General features: G+C 40.0%; 1 protein-coding gene across 3 annotated transcripts in view; it reads right to left on the bottom strand.

Annotated features, from left to right (window-relative positions):
* sh3gl3a (SH3-domain GRB2-like 3a) overlaps positions 1 to 23,355 on the bottom strand; it is a 40,991-nt gene extending 17,636 nt beyond the window's left edge. For 2 of the 3 annotated variants that reach the window (XM_037094645.1, XM_037094646.1), the window contains exon 1: positions 23,123 to 23,354. In XM_037094645.1, coding sequence (XP_036950540.1) covers positions 23,123 to 23,167 — 45 coding nt within the window. In that variant the 5' untranslated portion in view covers positions 23,168 to 23,354. Of the gene's footprint in view, positions 1 to 23,122 lie in introns of all 3 variants that reach the window. The other variant, XM_037094647.1, reaches the window with a different exon arrangement.
* Between the last annotated feature and the right edge of the window lie 3,062 nt (positions 23,356 to 26,417).

Raw genomic sequence — 26,417 nt, 5'->3', positions numbered from 1 at the left:
GGTTTTCAACTGGATTCAGATCTGGTGATTGAGCAGGCCAAGGCATGGTGCGAATGTTGTGGTTCTCCATCCAGGCTTTAACTGACCTTGCTGTGTGGCAAGGGGCATTGTCTTGTTGGAAAATCCAGTCATTCGAGGCAGGAAAGAGTTTTCCAGCTGATGGAAGAAGACTGTTTTCAAGAGTAGCCCTGTACATGACCTGGTTCATTCGCCCTTCACACAATTGCATTTGCCCTGTTCCACTCATACTGACACAACCCCAGATCATCACTGATCCATCCCCATGTTTTACTGTAGGGGCAAGACAGTCTGGTTTGTAGGCTTCTCCAGGCCTCCTCCTAACCAGTAAGTTAGCTGGAGTGGGCATCAACTCAAAATTGGATTCATCACTGAAGAGAACCTTAGCCCAATCATCAACAGTCCAATCCTTGTGATCCCTAGCAAAGAGTAACCGGGCCTTCCTGTGCCTTTCGTTGATGAAGGGCTTCTTCCGTGCTCTGTGTGACTTCAGACCAGCTTCAACAAGTCGGTTTCGAACTGTCCTTGCCGAACAAGTCACATTTCTCGACAGTGCCCACTCATTTTGAAGGTCCCTGGAGGTCTGACGACGATTCCTGACACAGGAACGGACGAGTGCACGGTCATCTCGTGGGGTAGAGAGACGTTTCCTGCCGCGGCCAGGTAGCAATTTGGTAGTGCCGTGTTCGGCTTGTTTTTTCTTGTTGTAATGAACAGCTGTCTTGGAGATCTTTAGTTTTTTTGCTACCTGTCTCTCACTCATGCCAATTTCCAGCAGTGCCAAGATGGCTGCCTTTGTGGCTTCACATAATTCTTTTGTTTTAGGCATTATGTGAGAGCTGACAACTTCTGAGTTGTGCTATGGCTTGAATGTAAGCAGGAAACCACTCTAAGCCTTTGCATGTGCAGTGCTGCTTATGACATGAAATGGCCTCTTATATACCCTGGGAATACAATTAAGCTTAAGAATGTCAAATAGGACATAAAGTATTATGTGATCAGCTGCATTTTTTGTCGTGTTCATTGTATTATACCTTTAGTGGTACCAGGTATTAAAATGAACAAGAAATTGAAGAAAACAAGGGTGGTCTAATAATTTTTTCGATGACTGTATATTGTTGAAACATATATAGCAAATGTATGATCAAGGTAGTTCATAAATCATAATAAACAATATAACATAAAGACATAAACATTAAAGGTCTTTTTGCCCTTAATATCTTCGTATACAACACTGGTGCCTCAACAGTGACTGCATATAGTTTGTAAATGTGTTTCAGACAAAGGAATGGGACTTTGACACAGCTCCCTGGCAGATTTAAAGAGGATTAAAATTCTGTGTGCATAAATAGTAGACTAACACTGAAAGATTTAGGACAGTTGGCCAGTTCAGTTTCTACACTTCATGTCCTTCAACTCAAAAATGATCTCTTTCCTGTTTCAGGAGTTATTGTAAATGTGTGTTGCATTTTACTTTCTGATGAACCCACTTTTCCTTTCATGTCATGGGCTAATTAGCATACCTGCTCAGAGAGTAGACATTTGACTTCTTATGAATCCCTGACCATATCTTATTACATTGTCATGTTTACATGAACAACTTGTGAAGTTAGCCATTAAAAGTAGCATGTCATCATTTTAATTAATTTTAGGGAATTTAAGCTTTCAGATGGGAATGATGCAGCCCTCCAATTTGGCAGTCCTGCTCACTCTCTCATTACATAAAAACTATAGGGCCTTTCTTTTACTAGAGGAGCAGTTTAGTTTACTAGCTGCAGGTTGATTCTAAAGCAGATTGTGATGCTGTGCAGCCCCACTAAACGTGGTCAAATTAACAGCTCCTGTAACAGTGGGGGAACTGGGAGAGCCTGGATATCACCCCAGAATAGAAACAAGACTTGAGTCATCATGACCGTATGGCAGAGAGTGAACAGGGACATTAGGTGTCATATATGGAACAATAGAATTATTTAACTTAGATGCAGATCCCCAAAGAATACAGGAGTAGTATCTCCATATTGGCAAACAACAAAGTTCATGTGTATGCCTTAAATGCAAACCAACTTGAAAGCACAATCGAGTGCAATCGAGTGCACAGTGAGTACACCCTGGCTTATAAACAACCTATCATATCCACTGATAATGAGGCGTAGGGTAACTTATTACTGCACCATAGGTGCATTGGGACTGTATCTCTAGTGCATTTCTTTCCATTACACAAAGCACTATAAATTACCTCTGAGTTCGAAAAGTGTCTTAGAAATTATTTGTCTTGCCTCTTTGTCAAATAGTCTAAATGTAATAATTGTAAAAAGTCATGAAGAAGAAATATTTTTTAAAAGCAATGGAGTTGTGACATGTCTGACAATCTGAAGTCATCTGATTCCACTTGACATGAAATCTAAAACATATTCCTAGTTCATAAACTGGCGCTGAATAAAGATGCTGAGGCTGATGAGGAGTGAATATGAGATGAGCTGGGTGGGAAGTTGCAGTCATCACCTTCAGCATTCTGCATTGTATGGTGTCAGTAAATGATGACAGCAGCTCTGCACTAAATGTTGCTAGTGTCAGGCCTTATGAAAGCAAACAGACTGGATCAGCACACAAGATACAGTGAAACTGAGGCTATCGGAAGACATGGGAGGGGAAGTATTTGAAAACAACAGGGATTCTGTGTTGAGGTTTGTGGAAGTCACAGACTGTGATGAGCATGTTTGATGGTGATTTTTAGGGGTGTCACGATTCTCTAAATGCTCGACTCAATTCAATTTTTGATTTTCACTATCATTTTTTTCAAGCACAGGTTGCTATGCCATTTTTAGAACTAGACTTTTAACCAATATAATATCTGACATTTCTTCACAATGTACCACACTACATTGTCAAATTTAAAACATTTATTAACAACATAATGTAGCAATACTTATATCTTTAGTCAATTGGAAACTTAAACAAAATAACATGCCATCTAGTTTCTGCAGAGCTTGCAAACTGTGGCTTTTTTGTCGACAATGCTAACGTTGTCAACATAACTCACTGGAAATCCAAAATGTCGATGGGTCTCCTACGTCTGCAGTTGCCATTGTTGAAAGAGTGGCATAGCCCCTTTCAGGAATAGGGCAGTGCGTGAGGTGTTTGTGATAAGGTGTGAGTGGGCGAGCGAGAGTGAGGGAGTGTGCATACGTGCAGACAGTGACTGAATGGGAGGGGAGGGAGAGGCAAAAGGAGTAGCAAGAGTAGCGACAGCGATGAAGTGTACAGTACAGGTTGCTTCTTGACTGTGAATAAAGACAATAGCTCCCAGGCTCCCGACCAGCTAAACAAGTGAAAGGGGGTTCACCCCAAAGGTAAACACAAACTTCGGCCCCGCAGGAAATCATCTCCCCTGTGCTTCCTGACCACGGTCCGGAAGCCGAACAGGAATGGTCTACCACCATGCTATGGTTTGGCTGGGTGTAGCTAAGTTAGAGTAGGTTGACTCGCAGCATGTGTGTTTTTTTCTGCTTGGCAAGCCGACCGGACGTGACATGGGTGTGTGACAGCATCGACGATCCCATTTTTTTTATGCGAAGTTCGAAATTGTGACTTAATTTTGGTTGATTTAGATTTAAAATCAAAATTGTGACACCCTTAGTGATTTTAGGTGAGATAAACAGAACTGACTCGACTTGACACTGAACATGAAAATAGCTTCCACTTTTTGAGTAAGAGTGCATGTCGAGAATGCCATACCGTATTTTAAAAAACAAGACACCTCTACCAAGATTATTACCTTGATAAAAAAAAAAAAAAAAAAAAAAAAACTAAGAAAAATCTATAAATATCTTGATCTCAAATTCATCCCTATGAAAAGTAACTGCAGGATATGGTCTACAAATCACAACATTGGGTCTGGATGTCACAATTTCATACTTTTTGAGAGACAAGCAAATTGGTTTGAAGTACAAAAAACTTGAAACATTCAAGTAACACTAACTTTTAAAAACATTTTTTCGGCATTTTTATTCCTTGACTACACTGGCAGCGTCTTTGTTAGAATAGAACAGAATAGAATAGAATATACTTTTTTGTCCCCTAGGGGAAAATTTCATGGACTCAAAGTGTGTAGTACATAGTAGTAGCTGCCCTAACAGACAATAAACACACATAAAATTACATATAACAGCTAAAGGCATACACTTAGTTCACATACACACTTGTGACACAGGCAATAACTCATATTCTGTTTGAAAGATGTGGGACGCCTCCGACAATACCCTCCAAGCCTGCCTGAGTACAGACTGCTCATAGATGGACTTGAACGGAGAGCTTGTCAGTCCTCCCCATCACCTTCATAGCAGTCTGTACCAGGTGCTGTAATTTAGATTTAGACTGTGTGCAGAGATTGCTGAACCACACCGTCATCCCATACCTGATGACACTCTCCATCACTGCATGATAAAATAAAAACATGATGTTCTGGCTGACACCAAATACCCTCAGTCTGCGTAAAAAATACAGCCTTTGCTGTAAATGGAACATACATAGTCTATATGATCACTCCAGCTGAAGAGGTTATCTATGTGGATACCCAGATACCTATAAGATGAGACCTGTTTGATCTCCTCCCTGTGTATGGACAGTGGAATATGATCCCCCACCAACTGAGGGTCAAACACCATCTCCTCAGTTTTTTTAATGTTAATGATGAGGTAGTTCTCGTCACACCACTGAACAAATGTATTTACCTCCGTGAAGCACAATGACGGGCCTGAGTTATCATGCATTTTATTTTGTCATAGGGAGCCACATCAGCTATAAAGCTTTCAGTGCCTCGGACAGTGTCGCTTTTATTTCTCAACAAATAAACAAACACAGCACTGGAATAATCATCTGTAAAGGATAGTGCATAGCTATGTCAGCTATGAGACATTGGATCTATGGGACCAGCTAAATCTGTGTGCACCATGTCAAGAAGAGCCTCTGTTCTGAGTTTGAACAAACTTCCCTTGAGAGCAGACTTCATAACATGGGATAGGTTTTTTACCCTCTTCCTTAATGTCCAACATTTCTTAGTTTCATTATATCAGCATAATTTCAGTGTCCTAGGACTTCATGCCAACTCTGCACATCAAGGCTTTTCTTACAGTGATTATCACAGTCATTTTCTGATGTGTGCAGATAGTAAAGTTTGTTATGTACATGTATGGGGAATATGGTACCGTCTTTATACCGAGCTGCCTGCACACTCTGGCCATATGAGGCTGGGCACTGGCCTGCATCAGGAGGAAGAACATCCCCACACAGACCAATGGATCTTTATGGTCTGAGTTGTCATATTAAAAAGGGGTGTTGACTGATTCACGACCTCAACTCATGCAATGAGTAACAGGCAAGAAAACAGTCTAGCAATACAGCTTCATTTGCACGGCAGAAATACATGAAGTCATTCAAAACACAAATTCATGCATTAATCCACTGAAATGGCTTCATGGCACTACATACATCGTACCACAGGGTTTCCCAAACATATACTTTACCTTGGTGATCCCCGCCCACCCATATATTAACAAGTATGTTTGGCGACCCATTTAGAATTTTTTTTATCTTTACCACTGTCTGATCTGCCCTTGCTCTTCCATCTAATGTCAATCAAGGAAAACAGCAAAACCAACTGTGCAATGTGTAGACACATGACAAAAAGTTTAACTGTAAAACTATGCAGTTTAAGGGTTATGTGTTCTGTTTAAATGTGGGTATCTCTTGAATACATACATTTTTAATTGGAAAATGTAAACTACTTTACAAATATGTATTTCTTATTATTTATTTATGTTGACATAGTTTTTGAATATGTTCTTCTTTTCAATAAATACTCTTGTGAACCTTTCTTTTTGACTAGTCAAATTAAAAGTGAAGGCGGCAGGTTACAGCCTTGTACACATGTATGGAGCTACCTGGAGCATGGAAATTATTATTAATCATTATTACTTAAATCCTTCTGACTAATATTGAGATAAAGTCATTTTCTTGCAAAACTCATTAAGCAATTTGACATGCACTAGAAAAAGTGAAATTATCTTAACCTCTTAGATGAGATTTGTCTTTAAATTAGAGGGATTAGATTTAGAAGAGAGGTAAGATTTAAAGACATTAAGGTTAATTAAATGACTCACCATCAGTTTGTCACAGATCAAACTTTCTCCTCAGCTAATATGTGCTATGTGCCATGAAGTGAAACCACAAGGCCTCATGGAGAAAATAGCAGTTTCCCGTTAAAATAATGTGGAATCTCTCAAGGAGATGAATCACTAGCCTTCTGACATATACACAGGAATTTTGTTGTTGAGGATTTGTGTGTGTTTGTAGAATCACATTGTTTTACAATGTCTCCCAAAGGAGCTTTAGTGGAGGGGACAGGACAGCAGTAACTAATGTTGTTGTCCAAACTGTATTCACCTTTTAGAATTATTGGTTATTTTTTACTTTAATATATTTACAGAATTGATTTCTCCAGAGAACAACGATGAAAAAAATAGAATAAAATGCATGCACATTATACTGGATTGAGCAGTGACCTTCTTGCTATTTTGAGCTAGAGTCTCTTTGTTAAGTGGTGGGAGGAATGAAGACCTTCCTTTTTAGGCAGGCTTTTAGCTGAATTCTGTTTATTCATTGGTTATTATTCTGCTTAAACCTGGTTTTATTCTATTTATCTATTCGCTCACCACTCATCTATTTATTCTAATTATTCTGTTTTATCTTGTTTTACTTTATTCACGATTTACTTATTTATATTATTGATTTTGTAGCAGTTTCAGACTTTTAACCTCCTTTAGTATTTTATCAATCTTAGTTTTAGTGTTTTATTATTTCATCTTATTTTACTGCTTCTAGTGTCTCCTCAGTGAAATACATCAATGATTGCATTTCCTGAGTTCCACAATACCTGTTGTTAGTGCCCTGTTTTTTTTTTTATTACCATTTTGTGTGTGTGTGTGTGTGTGTGTGTGTGTGTGTGTGTGTGTGTGTGTGTGTGTGTGTGTGTGTGTGTGTGTGTGGGGGGGGGGGTGTTGCTGTTTTAATTCTGTAAAGCACTTTGTGCTACATTACAATGTATGAAAAGTGCTCTATAAATAAAGTGTGATTGATTGATTGCTGATTGATAACTTGGAAATTGAAGCCACCCAATGATTTCAAGCTGAGATAAGCATATAATAACACAATATTGTGAAGCGGGGGTTATAATTATCAGACTATATACTGTATAGTCACATACTGTATGACTATCACATAGTTTGGATGTCTTTATATCATGATATGACATATGTGTTGTCTTTTCCTGCATTACAGTAAAGTGATGCTATTTTTAATGTTATATCTGTTCTAGTACATGGGTCTCAAACTCGCGGTAAGACATTTTGTGGTCCCCACCTTGATATGAAAGTTTAATGTTAGTGCGGCTCACAAGTTTTATGTGAATGGCACTTTGCCACATTGTGTGTGGAAGGTCCCTTTGTTGCGTGAGCTGGAGCTGAACGATCCTACCAATCACAGTGGGGGATATGGCTCCAGGGGGCGGGCCATTGGCCGGGACCCATGTAATATCGGATAGCCGTAATAGAATTACTTATTCTTATTGAGTTTGAAATTAGCATGTCTGACTTAGAGCTGGACAAAGTTGATGTTATTGGCATTGGATTCAGCATATTTTGTTCTTCCATCTGTTGAAATGGGCTAATTTGTTTGAAAGTTGACAGTGATATGATGGCCACTATCCATGTGGATGATTTGTTATCATGACAAATCTAACAACCAAACACCAAAGTTCCGTTGACAATGTCACCAAGGGGAGTGAACCTCCGACGGGGCCACTCAGCCGGCTCCCGCCCGCTGTCCCATGTTGGGGCCGATGGTCGATGCTGGGCTGGAACCTCATCAGGGGTCTACCCACCTCGATGATATAGTCAAAGGAACATCGGTGTTAGCAGCACCTGCTGCATCCGTGGAGTTATTACAGAAAATAATAGCCAGTAAATAACGCCTCCATGTCTGCGTTATCAAATGTAAACACTATAATGACTGCAAGTAACAATGAATAAAACTAAAATAAGCACAGATAACTAATTTAGCCACAAGCAGCAATCTGCGGGTTCTAACCTCTTTCGCCCAAAACCAGCTACCCTGACCCTCATCCCCCACAGCTGATGACATCGGCCACTGTGTTCCTCAAAGATCTGTGCAACACATACCCATGATAAGGCCCAGATTTCTCCAATCTGGGTTTTCAGCTACACATTGCAAATTGGCAAAAAATATAGTCAGGCGGACTTTGATGGTCCAAGAGGCTTTTTTGTAGAGCACATTGAGCTGGACTTGTGGGTCAAATTTCAAGCCAATCAGACTTATGGTGTGAGGGACGTGGCCTTCCCAAAAATGCATTTTCAAGCCTTAATTACAGCGCCACCATCTGGCTGACTGGGCTCATATTTTAATAAAAGTTGAAGCACATCATTTCCAATCATTGGGCCAAGTTTCAAGTTTCTGGCCCATTCCAGCTCACAGGAATTTGAGCTCAAGCGGCAGACAACAAATAAAAAGAAACTGGCACAATTTTAGATTTCAGATAAATATAGCCACAAGCGGCAATCTGCGGGTTCTAACCTCTTTCGCCCCAGACTGGCCACCCTGACCCTCATCCTCCACAGTTGATGACATCGACCGCCGTGTTCCTCAACGATCTGTGCAACACATACCCATCATAAGCCCCAGATTTCCAAATTGGGTTTTCAGCTGCCTGCTAATTGCATTTGTGTTATACTTTCACACAGAGACTTTATTTGAACATTAAAATATAAATTCAAATGTTACCTATTGATGTGTATTTCAAAGTTTCAATAGGTATTATAATGTTTAAGTAATTACAGTTCCATGATCATGATAATTTTGGTGGAAATGTGGAGATAATAATGGATGTGGATCTCTCTCATGAAATGTGGTCAAATAAGCAGAGAGACAGAATTTGCACAGTAAGACTCTGAGTGCAGATATGTTCTTCCTGTCTGCCATGGCTTGTAATACAAATTCTTTTTAGAGAGAACAAATGTAGCTGTCTGGGTTATTACTACACATAACCACTGCAAAGAGAAACAGGTCAGCGGCTTCAGGAAGTGAAATGCCAAATATTCAAGAAAGAGTTGATTCTGAGAGCAAGCTGTATGTGTCCCTCCCTGCTATCAGCAGTAATGATGATCCCCTTGCCTGGTGGAAGGCACATAGACAAGAAATGCCAATGCTTTCGAAGGTTGCCAGAAAATTCCTCTGTATCCCTGCCACAAATGTACCTTCAGAAAGTGTTCAGCTGTGAGCACATGAACATGCTGACGTTCCTACACTTTAACCTTTAAGCTTTCCCCCTTATTTTGTTTTTTGATCCAAAAGAAAATACACACAGCTCGCTTCTATTGTAATTTGTATTTAATTTCAGACACATGGTCTTTATTTATTTTCTCAGTATTATTCATGTTTTCTACTCAGGTTCAAAATAAATGTTTTGTGTGATTTTTACAGAAAGATAGAGGTTCTGTAGCCCTTCACATCTGTTTCCTCTAAGAGAAATATGTAGCATTTTTGGTTTCATTGTTTACAGAGCAGTGATGATTTTTGTCTAATTGCCATTTTTCATGTACTTTTTGGTTACTTGACTTTGTGGCTATATATTTTGTCATGTTGGCATCAAAATATAGCAATACAGAAAACTTTAAGACCTTCAAGGAGTGTTCATGTGATATTACATAAGAACAGAGCTGTGAAATCAATCAACGCATAATAACCGTGATTATTGTAATATTGTGATAAATTCTCTGACAATCATACTAAAGAAAACTATAATTGTGACATCCCTAACTGTGATTATGTAGAACCATAGCTTTCGCTGTCTCGTGCGTGTGTATGTGTGTGTGTGGTGGTGGTGGGGGGAACGTGTGTTCACGTTTCTTTATGTACAGGAAGGAAGAGGCAGTAGGCAGTCTAACAGACTTGGTATCAAATTTCACTTCAAGGCAGTCAGGCTGATGTATCTAACCCAGCCTACAAAGAAATACACCACTGTTGTTTCAGGAAATCCAAGACACTGCCAGTTACTGCAGGGGAATCATCTTCTGATTAACTGTAAGTTCGTTAACTGGGTTGTTCACTGGAAACAGACAATCAGAGATCTTGAATTAATTGTCCTTGGTCATGCCTGGGTTAAACAGACCATTCCAGGTAAACTACTCATTAGAGGCCTGTCCAGAGCAGGAAGACACTTTTTCATTACTATCAGTAGTTATGAGCACTGGCCAGATTTAATATAATTACTGATCCTTTAGTCAGGCCACATGGTGTGAGTAGAACACAGAATCATAATGACAGCTGATAAACTAGCAAGTATGAAACCACTCAACATTTCGGGCCCGAACAGGTCACAGACTTGTGAGGTCCCTATTGTAATTGAAAGAGAAAGAATTATTCTTCTCATTTTAACTGCTGTTTTGGAAGCCGGATCATACCCCAAAACTCACCAAATCTGGAATATACATCACATCTGGCAAAAAATTTGATAATTTAATGTCATTGGGCTTAGGCATGACCTGCAGGCTCTGTAGCGCCCCCTATTGTTCTTGCCTGCCTTGTGCATGCACATAGATGAACAAAATTCGTTACGCAGATTTATCATGAGCAGACGCACAAACAGTCTGTGGGACCGATACCGTCACTCCAACAGGAAGTCAGCCATTTTGATTTGTGGTGGCTTTTTTCCCAAATTCATGCCTACTTTGAAAACTATCTTATCCTAGAGCTTAAACACCACAGTCTTCACACTCTCTCAGTATCATCTTCATGCCTTGAAGATGAAAAGTAATGTAAATCTTGCGGCTATGTCATACCTGGTGGGCGTGATGGCGGGAACCACTTTTTTTCCTTCGCTGTGAAGCATCAACTCTTTGTAGCTTCAACATACAATTTCCCATCTACACCAAAATGCACATACTTGTAGACAGTGTCGCCCCGATAAGTCTCAACATCAATACTGAGTCGGCCATTTTGATTGTGGCCGCCATTTTGAAATATTTCCAATCCTCGCACTGTAATGACATCCTCCAACAGATTTAACACAACAGACTTCACAGTCAGTCAGTATCATCCGCAGACCTTGATGAAAACCTGTTAAAAGCTTTTGCCTACGTCATACCTGCTGGCCATGGTGGTGTGCGGTCAATTTAAATCCTGCTATAAAGCATCAAGTCCTTGTAACTTCAACATACAATTCCCCTTCTACACCAAATCTCTCAGGAATGTAGAGGGAGTCGCCCTGAATATATCTGTGCATCAAAACTGTGTCATCATCATAGCGTCACCCACTGGACACTGGAAGTCAGACAAAAAACATCATAATGTAATGCCCCGCCTCCCACTTGCAGATAGAGGAACGAAATTAAGTGTGCATATTTGTCATGAGCAGACGCACAAAAACCCCTCTTGGGCCCATACCATCAGTCCAACAGGAAGTCATCCACTTGATGTGAAATGCCATATTATGCCTCCTTTGGAAACTATCTTGTCTTAGAGATTCAACACCACAGTCTTCACATTAACTCAGTATCATCTTCATGCCTTGAAGATCAAAAGTTATGGAAATATTTTCGCTAGGTCAGACCTGGTGGCCGTGATGGTGGAAACCATTTTTTTCCTTCGCCGTGAGGCATCAAGGCTTTATAAGTTCAACATACAATTTCCCATCTTCACCAAATTATTCAGGAATGTAGAGGGAGTCACCCTGAATATATCTGTGCATCAAAACTGTGTCATATCCATAGCGCCACTCATTGGACACAGGAAGTCAGACAAACATCATCTGATTGACATGACGTTTACTGCTTGTTTTCTTCCCATCGTGACATGCAAGTAACAGGTGAGTGTGGCGCCGCAGCCCGACGTGCACAGACGGTGAGGGCCCGTTAATCGCTGCTTGCAGCTTTAATTTTACTATTAAGTTTCTCTGTTGTTAATTTGGACAGTTAAACTGGAAAACTGCCAATGTAAGAGAATGGAACCCTCTAAACACCACTGATATATTGTCAATGCTGTCTACAGTGTAACAAACTGATACTAGATTTCCCACAATACCATTAATTGAATAGCAAATATCACATAACAGCATGTTGGATGTTGATGCTTGTTTGTTAGTTTGCTTTAAATACATAAACACCAAAAAAACATGTTAGTCATCAGCCAAAATAAAAAAAACAAATTAGAAGCTTTGCATCAATATGTAGGCAGATCTTAATAGAATAGGATAGGGGTTCCTGTTTTAGTGTCAGGGGAACAATAATGCTGGTTGCCTGTTGTTAATAAGTGTCTAAATGAGACTACAGAGGTTGTCAGGGACATTAAGCATCATCACAGTGAACACAGAGACTCATCTACTCACAATTCCATCTATACAGGCCCACTTTATGTACAAATGGTCCAAACGCTAACTTTACAACTTGTCATTGATCAGTTTATACAAAACCTGTATAATAATTGTGTAGTAAGATGCTTAGTGGTTTGTGTAACCTTTCAATCAGAATTTCAGCCCCATCACAGAGACTGTACTCATAAAGGTGATAAATGACATCACAGACTCAGAGTACTTGAATAGTCACATCAAATAAGTTAAAATTCTCAATTGTAAGGTGCATCACGATGCAGACGTGGTAGGTTCTGCATCTATGCAGAGACAGAGCAGTCTTAAGAGTCTGCAGCTTATGCTGAGTATTTTTTTAAATGGACGTCTCAGGGCACATGTCGGATTTTATTAACTTGCTGGGAAGCACGAACTGGAAGAGACCCATGCTGAGCATGCCTCACAGCAATTACTAATTACATTAGCTATTTTCACAAGCTAACGTCTGCAGCTTCAAATAATACAGTAGGTTGGAGGCACTGTCAACTTTTCCATCCAAATCTGAGAGAGATGTGTGTGCTAGAGTCAATAAATGCCTTATCTTAAAGCTGCTGTGTAAACACAATATTATTGTACAATATATGTACTATATACTACAACAAAGTTAGCACTTTGTCAACTTTACCTAATTCACAATTATACTGCCAGGGCCCTGACAAAAACAACAGCAACCAAATGTTTTCAAAATTCTCTTACAAATCAAATCACTCCATGGCTCTGGGCTGAAACACATCACTGACATGCTCTTGCTGCATGAACCATCCAAAACCCTTAGGACATCTGGGACCAGTCTACTGGTTGTCCCAAAAGGTAAAATAAAACATGTTATCATGCAACCTGTGCCTTTAATAATCTCTCTGTTTACATTAAACCAGCCACACTTTTGTAGTACCTATAAAAAGCATTCACCCCATTAATTGTTTTCCTGTTTTATTGCTTTTAGAAATCATGGTCAATATACAAAATCATACAAAATAAAAGAAATATAAAAAAAAATACTCTTTAATGTCAAAGTGAAAACACATTCCTACAAAGTGATGTTAATTAGTACAAAATATATAATGTAAAATAAGTGCATAAGTATACAATCAGTATTGAGTAGATGCACCTTTGGCCACAATCATAGCACTGAGTCTATGTAGATAGCTCTCAATCAGGCTTGCACATTGCAGTTTTACTCAACTTCTCAGCTATGTCAAGTTGCACGGTGATCAGACATGAACAGCCCTTTTCAAGGGTCTCTTGCAGACTGAATCAGGTTCCCTATATTTTGCTGAATTCATTATTATTCTGAATTCAAGTCAAAACGTTCCATCTTGGTCTCATTAGTCCAAAGAGCCAGTTGACCTTGGAGTCTCCCACATGCCTTTGGGTAAACTCTAGTGGAGATTTAATGAGCTTTCTCTTTGCCATTCTCCCATAAAGCTTTGACTGGTGAAGAACCTAGGCAACAGTTGTTGTATGCTGAACTCTGGGAGATGTTCAGTGACTTGGAGCTGTTTTTGTATCCATCCCCTGACTTAAACTTTTCAATAACCTTTTCAGAGAGTTATCTGGAGTGATCGTTTGTCTTCATGCTGTAATTGGAGCCATCAATTCCAATGAATGACGTGTCTTTATGCTACCATCACTTGAGACACATTCACTACACTCAGGTGATCTCCATTTCACTAATTGTGAGACTACTAGCACCAATTGGCTGGACCTCTGTTGAATTAGAAATGATTTTATAAGAGGTGAATACTTGTGCAATTACTGATTTTACATTATATATTTTTAACTGCTTGACATTATAAGTGATCTGACGTTATTTTGTCATTGCCAGTCTTTCCTGACATCTGACATGGAATATAAATAAGATGTTTATGTAATAATTATCTGTTTAACTAAACCAAAAATACAAATGACTATATAAACATCTTTTTTCCTTGTTACCTTTAAGGGAATTCTTTTTGTATGGCCTGTTTTCATTAACACTGTGAAAATCTAAATCTAAGGGTGAGTTCTGTCTTGGTGTCAGACCATTTAATCACCACCCACGTGTCAGGATTTTTTTTAGGGATTCAAATAGGTTGAGTTTTCTCTTCTGAATCATTAAAGCCCCCCTCCAGTTTCCTCCAATCTATCGGTCAACATTCTTTATCAAACAGAGAATGGTTTAATAGTCATACATAATTATTACCATCGCAACCAGCAGTGCTAAAAGCTACCAAGATAGCTAAGGCTAAAAGGATGTCCATGTTCACGTTTAAAGAGAAGCGGATTACGCCTCATGTAACTCGAATTTACTGACATCATCCCCCGGGTCGATCGCACCGGAGCCCTTGCTGGATCAGCACAACGGTTAGATATGGATATTTTCAAAATAATAACTGGTGAGCCTGTTGAAAGATGGAAAAATGTTCCTTACCACATGCTGCCATGCAAGTAATCCATCTAATCATCTTTTGAGATTTCGCTCTTCTGATGAGCCTCCTGAATTTGCACCCAAAATGCTTTCAAAACTTTCATTTATAATTTCCAATGCAGCCTCCACAATTCTCGACCAGGAAAAGGCAGAAAAAAGGTGTGGAAAACACAAGAAAAACAAAAAACGACCCCAAATCACAGAGATGCTGATTTGCATGGGACTAATATTATCACATGACCTGTGTTTGGCGAAATGTGGTAGGTAATTTGAAATTTTTACTTAACAAATTACGGACATGGCAGATTCGCACGGGATTAAGATCACAGACGACCTCTGCAGTTATTACAAATTACTGGAGGTCCCCAAGTTACACGTGTCCTGTGCAAATAGGGCTGTGTCAATAGGAAAAAGTTGCATTCCATCAATACACAAATTGTCTTTGACAAGTTACAATATACTGGACATTGTTGCATAATGGCCCAGATCAAAACATGATTCCCAAATTTTATTTAAGTTTTTCATCGCAATCTTCTAATTTGTCATTTTTGTCCAAAGCATTTTGTTTTGGGGCAGGGTGCACTTAATTCTCCTCATAAATACATTTGTTTATCCAATATCTTTTCATAGGCTTTGTCATGGGCTTGTAGGCAACTTCCTTATTTTCACTTCATGCATTGCCCAGCCTAAATTAATTTTCAATGGGCTGCCCTGTCACTCAACAACCAATCATCGTTGTCACTGCTTCTAAGTGCGTCCTTATAAAATTACTTCATCCATAGCAACAGAGCATTACTTCTAGTTTAGGAGTTCAATGTCTTCATAACTAAAAGTAGGACTCAGCAGCTTTGTGAATTACTTTTAAGAAACGACTCCTACCTAAAAACTTTTAGTCCGATTTAGGAGTACTCCTAATATTAAGATAAAAGTGTTTGTAAATACGGGCCCAGATCTATTGTTCATCTAAGTAACCACCACAGAGTCTGGTTGTCATTTTGGTGAGTCCAGTTTCCAGAACCTAACAAATCCTACATCAGTACAGCTTTGACCGACAGACACGCCATGACGCGTTAAAGGGATATTCCGATGTAAGTTTAATCCATGTTCTAACACACCTTGACACCGAGTACTACCCCCCCCCCCCCCAAGAGATAAAGTTTACGGACCGCTAGCTTACGTAGTTTTAGCATCCTCAGAAACATCCGCACAACAACAATACACTGCAATAAATGGGTCCAAGTATAAATTGCCAGCAAAAAGCCACAAATAATGCTCAGAGCAGCACCAAACTTACAAACACATTACAAACAGTGTCGTAGCACAGTCGATGACCAAGTGCAGTAGAGTTCCTCAACTCAGGGAAAATCATTAATGCGGGACTCTACTGCACTCGGTAATTGAGTCACAGGGCTTCCCCACAACGAGCCTACAGCTGGAGAGGTGAATTTTGTTTATCTTTTCTGACAAAGCTGGCAAGGATATCAAATGTGTGATGCCTTGACATATGTGCTGGGACCCTATTTGTAATGTTGCTTAAGTTTGGTGCTGTTCTGAGCATTATTTGTGGCTTTTTGGTGGCGATTTATACTTGGACCCATTTACAGCAGTGTATTGTTGTTGTGCAGTCATTTCTGAACTAAAACTAGGTAAGCTAGTGGCCCGCAAACTTCATCTCTCGAGGGGGGGTTGTACTCGGTGTCATGGTGTGTTAGACCATGGATTAAACTTACACCGGAATATCCCTTTAACGCAACATCCTCTTAAAGCTATTATTTTTTTTAATGCCTGATTAATGCTTGTTATTTTGAAAAAAAAAAAAGAAACACGCATTGTATGATTTACTGTAGTCTTGATCCAGAGGAAGGCAGAAGAAGAAGAAAGGGAATCAGAAGAGGAAGAAGCAGGGTTGGTGCCAGTTTGGGGAAAACACGGTGGGAAAAGCAAGGAAATGGAGAAAGGACTTGTGAATGGCAAATTCACTGCCACATGGTTCGGTCGATAGAACAAAAGTTATCTGCATGAACTGTCGATATGAAATGAGCTGCCATCAAAGTGCGTTGAGTCTCAAATATCATGAACTGCCTTCCAGGGGAACTACTGTTGGTAAGATACATGACCTGTACTCTGACGAGAAAGCTAAAGTGGAGGAGGCGCTGGGACAAGCTAACACGGTTGCACTCACCGGAGATTACAGGACATCTCTTGGTAATCACAATTACCTCGGGGTCACTGCGCATTATTTTGACCCATATTGGAAACTTAACTTGCATGCTTTGACTGTCATGAAAACAGAGGACAGGCATTACGCTGACACATGCGCCAAGCACTTTATGCAAGTAGCCGAAAAGTGGGACATTGAGAGTAAAGTCAGCACACTGACCACTGACAGTGCCCGAAACATGATTGCAGCAGCCAGGAAACTCCTGTTCGAGTGGATCCCTTGCATCGCACATCAGCCTCGATCGATCAATGACAGTTTCTCTGCAGAACAGCCCATTTGACAGTGCACTGGCAAAATGTCGAAAAGTTGTGGGTCATTTCAAGCATAGCCCAGGGGTGTGGGTTCGAAATTTTCCTCTGTCTAAGGGTATGGACAAGTTCACAGCTAAACTAGCAAAGAAGTGGAAATGTTCCTACTGTGTAGTTCAACAATTTAGACCTCTAAATTACCAATTTGTCCTGGAGGACACAGGTTTGGATTTAAGGACTGTGCATGTATGCAACCTTAAACATTTCTTCCCCAGTGCAGAGGACTTGGAGTACATGGAAAGAAAGAAAATATTAGACCTGCTACAGGAAAGCTCAGAAGAAGAAGATTTCTTAGGGTTTTAGATTTGTAGTGTGTTAAAGCATTACCAATCACTGAGCTATCATTATGCACAGTCTTGTCAAGGGGGGGAGAGTGTGGCAGGAAGTGCATCATTACATTTCCTCCTCAGAGGTAAGGGGAGGGGTTAGAGAAAAATTAAGAACACCTGGGAGCTGGGGGAAGGGAAATGCCAGTCAGATCAAGACAGCATGGAGGAGATCAGGAGGAAGCGAGGCGGAATAGGAGAGACCACACAGAGTCTGTGAAGGAGTGCACAAGCTGAGTAGGACCAAGGCAACCCCGGAGTGTGTGCAAGGGCAGGTGGATGTCTTGTGGCGCGGCACTTGGAAGCAATAACTGGTCTGGGTTGGAAACAAATGCAGATAAGTGGTCTCTCATTTGATACTGCTACTGCGGGGTTCTGATTTTGTTCTTTATACAGATACTTTCAGATGTACATATTTGTTTCTTTTCATATCTTAAGAAAAGAACGACGACAGGTAGAATTTTTCATCTGCATCTGTTTTCAGCCCCTACGCTACAGTACATGTGTGCAATAGTCACATCACAGAGCCTGCGATGTAGGACGCAAATTAACTCGTCTAAGTTCAAAGGAACCTGACACACTCTGCATGTGCAGAGTCTGCATGTGCAGAGTCTGCATGTGCAGAGTCTGCATGTGCAGAGTCTGCATGTGCAGAGTGCATGTGCAGTCTGCATGTGCAGAGTGCTGAAGCAGACCGAAGACTTGGTGCCAAATAGAACAGCAATGTCAGTTATCTGGAATTATTTTGGCTACAAGAAGGATGGTATTGACCAAACACGTGCTCCGAGCCACAACGAGAGGTAACCTGCCATACTTAAAACTGCATCCGACCCAATTTCCGACAGTAGCACAAATTACATTCCGCACCTGAGCCGACCCAGTATAAACTGATATCGACCGACACCCGAAGGAAAATTAGATGGATGCAAGTTTTAAAAATGAAAGTAAGCCAGTGTGGGGAATGGGAGTTCTGAATGAGCTCATTTGAAATATAAATGCTTATCATTTTGAAATGCAGGTATATTTTTGTAGATGTGAAGCTAATAATGATTCTTTTTTTTTTTTTTTGTTCCCCCGACCCGATCCGCACCCGTGTCGGACACAGTACATTATTTTTCACCCGTTTCAACCAAATTGTGTGGGTCACCCGCAGGTAAACAAACCTGTGCAGGATTCTGCCACACAGCTCAGTATGATGAATGCAAAACCAGATCTGACTGTCATCCAAAACAAAAAACAGATTTCAGTCATTGAATAACCTGTTTATCACTCATTGTTAGTTACTAGCTAGAATGTTTCTCTAGCTATCCATTATAATCCATTTTAAGATTGAATCCCTTCACAGTAACGGTATATATCATGGTATATATTTAAGTGTAAAAATTATAACGCAAGTGTTTCTGAATGGGTTTCGAAGTCCCTTAGCAAAGCTAAGTTGATTTTAAAAACAACAAAACAACAACAAAAGCAAATATATAATGTCATTTTTAGAGTATTTATTGTGCAGAAGAAGATGAGTAAGAACAGAAGTAAGGATAGTGCCTCAGAGGTACAAATTTTTTCAATAATACAAAAATAAAGTGGATATTGTAAACAGCTCAAGTAAGAGAGGTTTTCTATAATGCAAATGGAAAAAAACGGTGAAAATGTTCTGTAATCCAAAATAGTGCAAAAGTTACCAAACATTAACTTTTCCACATATTAAAGAACACAAAAATAAAAAAATATATATTCTAAATAACACTACTTCAAGTACTCAAAACAGGCTTTTGTTCTGATGTGCAAAAGTGTCACTGAACATTGATTTCTCAAGTTGCAGCTGCAGATATTTTTAAAGAGAAACACTTACAGCAAACTTAGCATATTTTCTGTAAAAAAACAAACCAAAAGCAGCATATTTCAAATTACAATCAAGTTGCAAACACTGAACTTTGTTTGCCAACAATAAGGGTTTTTTCTGTAATCCAAAACCTCTAAAGTTACCAAACAAATCTTCCACATCTTAAAGAACACAAAAATAAAATTCTAAATAACACAAATTCAAGTACACAGAACAGGCTTTTGTTCTGGAGTGCAATATACTGAACAATATATTTTTTAAGAGAGTACCACTTACAGTGCATTTAGCATCTTTTCAGTAAACTAAAAGGCAGCATATTTCAAATCAAACTCAAATGCTGCAAACACAAACACTGGACTTTAGTCTTCTTATAGGTTGTTAGCCAGGAACACAAGCTTGTCCCCAGTCTCTGGCGTTAATGCAGACCTATGGCATGTGACAATGTTGCCACCAGTGATAAATGCCCTCTCTGATGGGGCACTGGTGGCAGGAATGCAAAGATATTTCTTTGAAAGATTTGCCAACCTTGGAAAATTTGTCTGGTGCAGCCTCCACCACTCTAATGGGTTAGCTTCTCCATCAAACTCCACTGACTGCAGGTAGCTTTTTATCTCAACTTCAATGGCATCTCTGTCAGAGAGAGCAGGCTGAGTGGATGCTTTTTTGAAAAAACTGCCCAGACTTCGTTTCACCTTCTTAGCCTCTCTCTCCACAGCTCCACCAGCACGGTATTGTTCAGCAGATGAAGTACAGGTTTGTGGTATGACATGCTGACGTACTCCTCCCCAGACAGTGCATCAATGAACTCCATTAGAGGGCTGAGGGTCTTGTTCACAGATTCCCAAACATCAATGTCCTGCCAAACAGGTACCAGATGTCTAGTCGTTTTATCTGCTTTCAGAACCTGTGATATGGCCTTCTCCTGTTCAAGAACCCGCTCTATCATCTGTTGTCATGATCCCCACCTTGTTGGTGTTTCAGTGATGAGCCTGTGGGGAGGCAGGTGTAGGTCAGCCTGGGCAGCGGCCAATTCTCTCTATCTTTTCCATGTGTATGAAAAAGCACTCACGATCCTTTTACACACGCCACAACTGCTCGCTCCACGTGAGGATCTTTCACACCTCTCTCTGTTAACAAAGATAAAAGTTATTACTTTAGTTTAATCCACAGAGCATCAGACATCTCTTCCAACAAAACATAAAATTACTATACAGTTACATGATAACAGATTAAATAAATGAATCAGAATAATTTTACACCGTGGAGATGTGAAACTTAAAATGATCTTTATCAGTGTCCATATTATCAGGGTATATGTACCGGTACTTCAGTTTCTTTAAATATCACTAAAAGCAGGTACAAATAATTGTCCTGTAATTAAGTAATGTGAATCACCCTAAGAGGCTGATAAATACGCACACACACACAGGTTTCAGAAATGCAAATTATAGTGTATAATGTTACACTTTTAACCTACCAGTGGCGAGAAGGAGCCTGTGCCCAAAGCACTGCAGTCTTCTCCAGTCATTCAGCGTCACTGCCTTCACCACATTTGTGCCGTTGTCGGTGGTAATACACACTTGGGATTCTTCCCTGAGGCCCCATGACTCCAGCGCATCCTTTAATCCTTCTGCTATTGCCTCATCCGTATGGTCATCAGGGAAATACGAAGTCTGCAATCACCTGCTGGCCAATTTCCACTCATCAGTAATGTAATGAATCGTGAGGCTGGCATAAGGCTCCATAGTGCGACTCGACTACAAGTCCGTAGCAGTCACGTAGTATTGCACAAGTGTGTTGTGAGGGCTCTTGTTATGTCGTTCCATCGTTTGCTCTTTCTGTCATACTGAATACTCTTGGAAAAAGCTTCTGCAATGGAGGGCTGCTGTTGGGTAGCAGGCGAAACGTTTTTGTCTCCGCCTGTGTTGGCAGGTGTTTGAGCCGAGCGCAGCCTCTGGCTCTCCGCATACTCGAGCACATGCTTTGACTTCAGATGGGAAAACAAACTGCTCGTGTTTCTTTTGTTGGCGGTCACAGTTACTCCACACATCTTGCAAATAACTTTTTTCTGCTCCACATCCGACTTTTTTAAGCCAAACTATGTCAAAATCACTGATGTGGCACCGTTTTTTTTTCACCAGCTCCTCCTTCTCCACTGTCTCTGTGCTTGCAGTCATTTTCACTCTGAGGCAGGTGCATTCCATTCACATCCAATCTTACAATTACGTTTCGCTGCACTTAACTGTATCCTCGTCTTCACTAACTGAACCATCTTGAGGTTGGTCAGTGCCTTCATTGCAGCTGTATCCTCCAGAGCTGAGTTAACTTAAGATTGACTACATAATCACTGTTTTGTGCCTTTGAGGAGTGCCATCACACAAATATTTTTGCCAATAATACCACTTTTAACATTTACATAACGCGTCTTTGTTTCCAAAGACACGTTATGTAAATGTTAAAGGTGGTTCACAGTTACTCATAGCCGACCACCATGGTGTATTTTGGTGGCAGGAGGCTGCAGGTAATTATGAATGGAACTGATTGACTTTGGTGAAAAGAGTAACTTGAGATTGAATTGAAGAGTAGTGGATGCAATATAGGGTATGCAACTTTGTTTAAAAATCACTCTACCTGCTTTTATATTATTATGTGCTGCCAAAGATGGGTTCCAGGGGCTCCCCAGCAGGAATAATGAACATTTACAAAAGTTCCGTTCCATAAGTAACACAACGACAGAATGTATGGACCTTTTGGTAATCATGAGGTTTAGTCACTCTGTGTAATATGCAATAAACGCAATAATCTTATCAGCTGAGGGACCTCCAGACATAATTTATTGAATGAGGGTCCATAGTTTAATTTGTGTCATTTTAGGGGTTTTTGACATGAAAGGGTTTGACAACCATTGGTGCTACACTTCGATTGTTTGCTTCCTCAAATAGACAGTGTTTCAGTATAGACCGTTACTGTGATACAGCCATTCTATATGAACTGCAGGCTCACGAAATAAATTGTTTCGGCGAGATGATAGCTCGGTAAACATATTAGAATATTGATTATGCTTTATATATGAAGATTATCATCAGTATTTTCACTCTACTAATAGGCATACCTAACAATATCATACTAATTGTGAAACCCATTGATAACTTATCGTTACTTGCTACATATCAGTGACATACATGTCCAGCTGTCCACTGGACTGTAGTGTTTCACAAACGCCCTTAAATTGAGTCAGATAACCAATTTCAGAACACCTACATTCGAGGATTTGTTGATTTTTCAACCGAGTTTGGTGTGGCGTTGTCCCCGAAAAAAACGAACTTATCTGGATGAAAAAGTAAAGCACAGTGTTTCACAACAGTGTGAAAATGCGCCACAACACAGCACGGGTACATGTCAGAACTTAATGTAGGTCACTGAGCGTGTTTTTCAGTCACCTGAAGTCTGACTCCGTCCACAGCTAGCTGCGAACACTGTCCACATCCAAACAAGTGTTACTGAACAAGCGATAACAGGCGCCTCCATACCTGACTGGCTTTGTGGAACTGTTTCTTCAGCCCAGCCACAGACATCTTCGACCGACGGGTAACGCTTCACCTCCGTTCTAAAGTATCTGTAGACACTGGATAAAGCTAGTATTACATAAATCTACGTTAAAGAAGATGACAGGAGAATCCACAGCAACGCAACCATCAGTCAGCACCGTTCAAGACTGCATAAGACCTGAGCATAGTCAAGTTCAGGCAGCGCAACACTACGTAACCGGAAAGCTTATATTTTCGTCACAATAAAAGCATAATTTCAACACAGCAACTGACCCGTTTTATTTCTTCGTTTCTGTTACTTTTCATGTAAAACGAACATAGTGAGTGAGGTAGAAAATATTATTACTAATACAACTGTTAGTATGGCAAAAACAAACAAACAAAAAACATTTTAAATAATAGTCCTGAGTGACAATGTGATGGGTCTCTCTACACTTTATTAAGGGAAGACAGAATTTGTATTCTTAAAAGGTCCCATATTTTACTGTCAGAGGTCCAACAACACTGTATTTGAAAAGTATTGCTTCAAACCCATCCATGGTCCTGAATTTCAGGAATTTAAAGTTGCTCTACTGAGGCTGTTTCTGTGCCTGCACCTTTAAATGCTAATGAGCTCTGTCTGTCAAAGTCTGACTTGCCTGCAATAGGCCCCTTGCTGGGGGAGGATGCTGCTTACCCTAGCAGTAGCATACGCTAATGTTTATGGTGGATGTCAGGCTATGGTTCTCAGAGATGCTGTCGTTCAACCATACCAGTTTGACCCAGAATTGGACCCAGAAGGAGAGGCTCCTGAAGAAATTCAGACTCTGCGGCTGCAGCAGGATGTTTCAGAATGGTTAGTGTGTCTGAATATGTTACTTGGTTTGTTAGTATGTGTTACATTTACTACCATGTACCTAGTGACTAGTGGCTAGCATAGCCGGCATGTTGTAGTTAAAAATGAAATGCAACTACTGTCTCTTCTGTTGTTCTGTAGCTGGGACAGAATATAGGCATTAGCTCTGAGCGACGACATTGCAAAACACTGCTAGCTTACCGCTGGACACACCAAACTTCACCTCGGGGATGGGAGCCCCCCTCTCGGATATCTCCTATCACTGCGCAGAGGAAGCCGACCTATGAACATCTCTCTTTTCATAAGGTAATGAAAGGAGCTGAATCTGAACAGCCTGTAGGAGCGCCGTTTTACCAGTGGGTGGGCTGCAGAGACGATGCAGGACTCGTGTAGAGACCAGAGAAAACATGTTTTTCATAATATGGGACCTTTAAAATAAAGTGTAGTTTCCACATTATCAAACATTTTAGAGCTATTTTCAAAAGTGAACAAAAATAAACCTCAAATGTCTCATAGTAATAGGACGTCTAAATGCCACTAGGCTAGCTAATTTGCTAATTCATGCTACTATTCAAGGCCTGCATGTAGCTACAACCGAGGACACTGAGGTCATGCATTTTTTTCTGGGTCTTTATTTAACTCATTAAATTGCCAATTGCTAAAACTACCTAGTTGTATGACATGTTTTGAATGAAGGTTATCATCATCTTTGAAGCAGAAAATTAGCTTTTTTTAATGAACAATCAGTCTTACCTGCTACAGTCATGCTGTCTCTAAGCACCTACTCCAAAAGTGGCCCATGCCAGGATTTTCAGAAGGTTAATGGAATTCAGGGCAATATATGTGATTTTCTACTTCCTTTTGCACCTTCATGCATCAGAATATCTGCAGTCAGGAAATGAGACACAGCTAGAGAGTTGTGTCAGTGATTGTTACCAAAATGTTGCAGTGACCTCATTATAACAAGAAAAGGTCAGAGCAGACTCCATCTGCTGAGGAAGCTCAGGCACTCCTGACTTCTTTCTTTGACTCTGTGGCGGCATCAGCCATTTTCTGTGGAGTTGTCAGTAGCAGCAGCAGCATCTCGGCAGCAGGAGACTTGATAAACTTATGAAGAAGGACAGCTCTTGATGGACAAGCTGTCATTGAGACTGGTGCAGGAGTCCCCCACACGTCACTTTCACAGCACTGGGCAGCTCCTTCAGCAACAGACTGATGCATCCCAAGTGTGTGAAGGAGAGGTATCGAAGGTCCTTCCTTCCTGCTGCTGTCAGACTGTATAACCAGCACTGCTCCCGAAAGACCTCACTCTGCACTGTGCAATACAAAGCTAATTTCTGGTTTGGTCTGATCATTTTTTTCCCCCCATTTTTTATTTGTATTTTTCAATAAAAAATTAACTGCCACACTGTTTAGAATGACATGTTAATTTTGTACAATATCATGTTTATCTGTATACACAAGTTTTGTTAAGCATTATTATTGTTTTTTATATATATAAAATTTTGTCCTTTGGCTGCTGTGGCAAACACCTTTCCCTGTTTGTGGAACAATAAAAGAACACTGATTCTTATTCTGACTGAACATGAAGTAACTGCTTTACAAATGAATATGTTTAAATCAAACTATCCAAGGCTTTGAATGATTAGCTTAACTGTGTTCACAATTCTATTTCAAGGCCTGTATACAATTGATGTAGGCTAGTTATTTCACTGTAGAATGCAGACTCATTTCAGCTTTACTTGACTATAGTCTAACAACGGTGTGGTTTTATTTTGAAAGTACAAACCGGACATGACATTTACGTGCTATTGCCTAATTAAATGAGACAGCTGCTTGTGCGGAGGAAATCGCTGCGCAGAGAATTGATGACTTCAGAGGCATAACTGCAGCTTGTCTCCATCTGGATTAGAAGATTTCGAGAGTATTACAGTTTTTCTTAGTCGCTTTGGTACATGTCTCAGATCAGAATTGAAATTTGCAAAACCACTTGTTCAATCTTCACATCATTGTGTCACTTGTGCACGTCAAAAAAGCAGTTTCTCATTTATTTAAACAAGTTGCAAATGCTTTGGTACATCCATGCAAGATTATGTACAATTCTCTGCTGTTTCCTACCTTGTCAATTGCTTATGTCATGTTGATCAAAATGTATTATAATGGGTCTCTATTGAATAGTCTCATCCCCCACAACATTTAGGCATTAGTTCATCGAATAAGTCTTTACATGACTATAGACAAAATGGTTGAACAAGTTGTCATAATATGTCAAGCATATTTCTATACATTTCCATTAGACTTTTTTCCTAAATCCATCCTGAACTGGTGAATCTTGACTTTCTTTCAGAAAGGGAAATGTGTTAAGCATTAGGTCAACCAATGATCAACCATGTTTCTGAAATAGCTCAAAGCCGCGTCTCATGAAGGATCAACTGGAAAGTA

This window comes from Acanthopagrus latus, chromosome 4, assembly GCF_904848185.1.
Source record: "Acanthopagrus latus isolate v.2019 chromosome 4, fAcaLat1.1, whole genome shotgun sequence".
In the NCBI taxonomy this organism is placed as follows: Eukaryota; Metazoa; Chordata; class Actinopteri; order Spariformes; family Sparidae; genus Acanthopagrus; species Acanthopagrus latus.
This window is presented reverse-complemented; position numbering and strand designations above follow the sequence as displayed.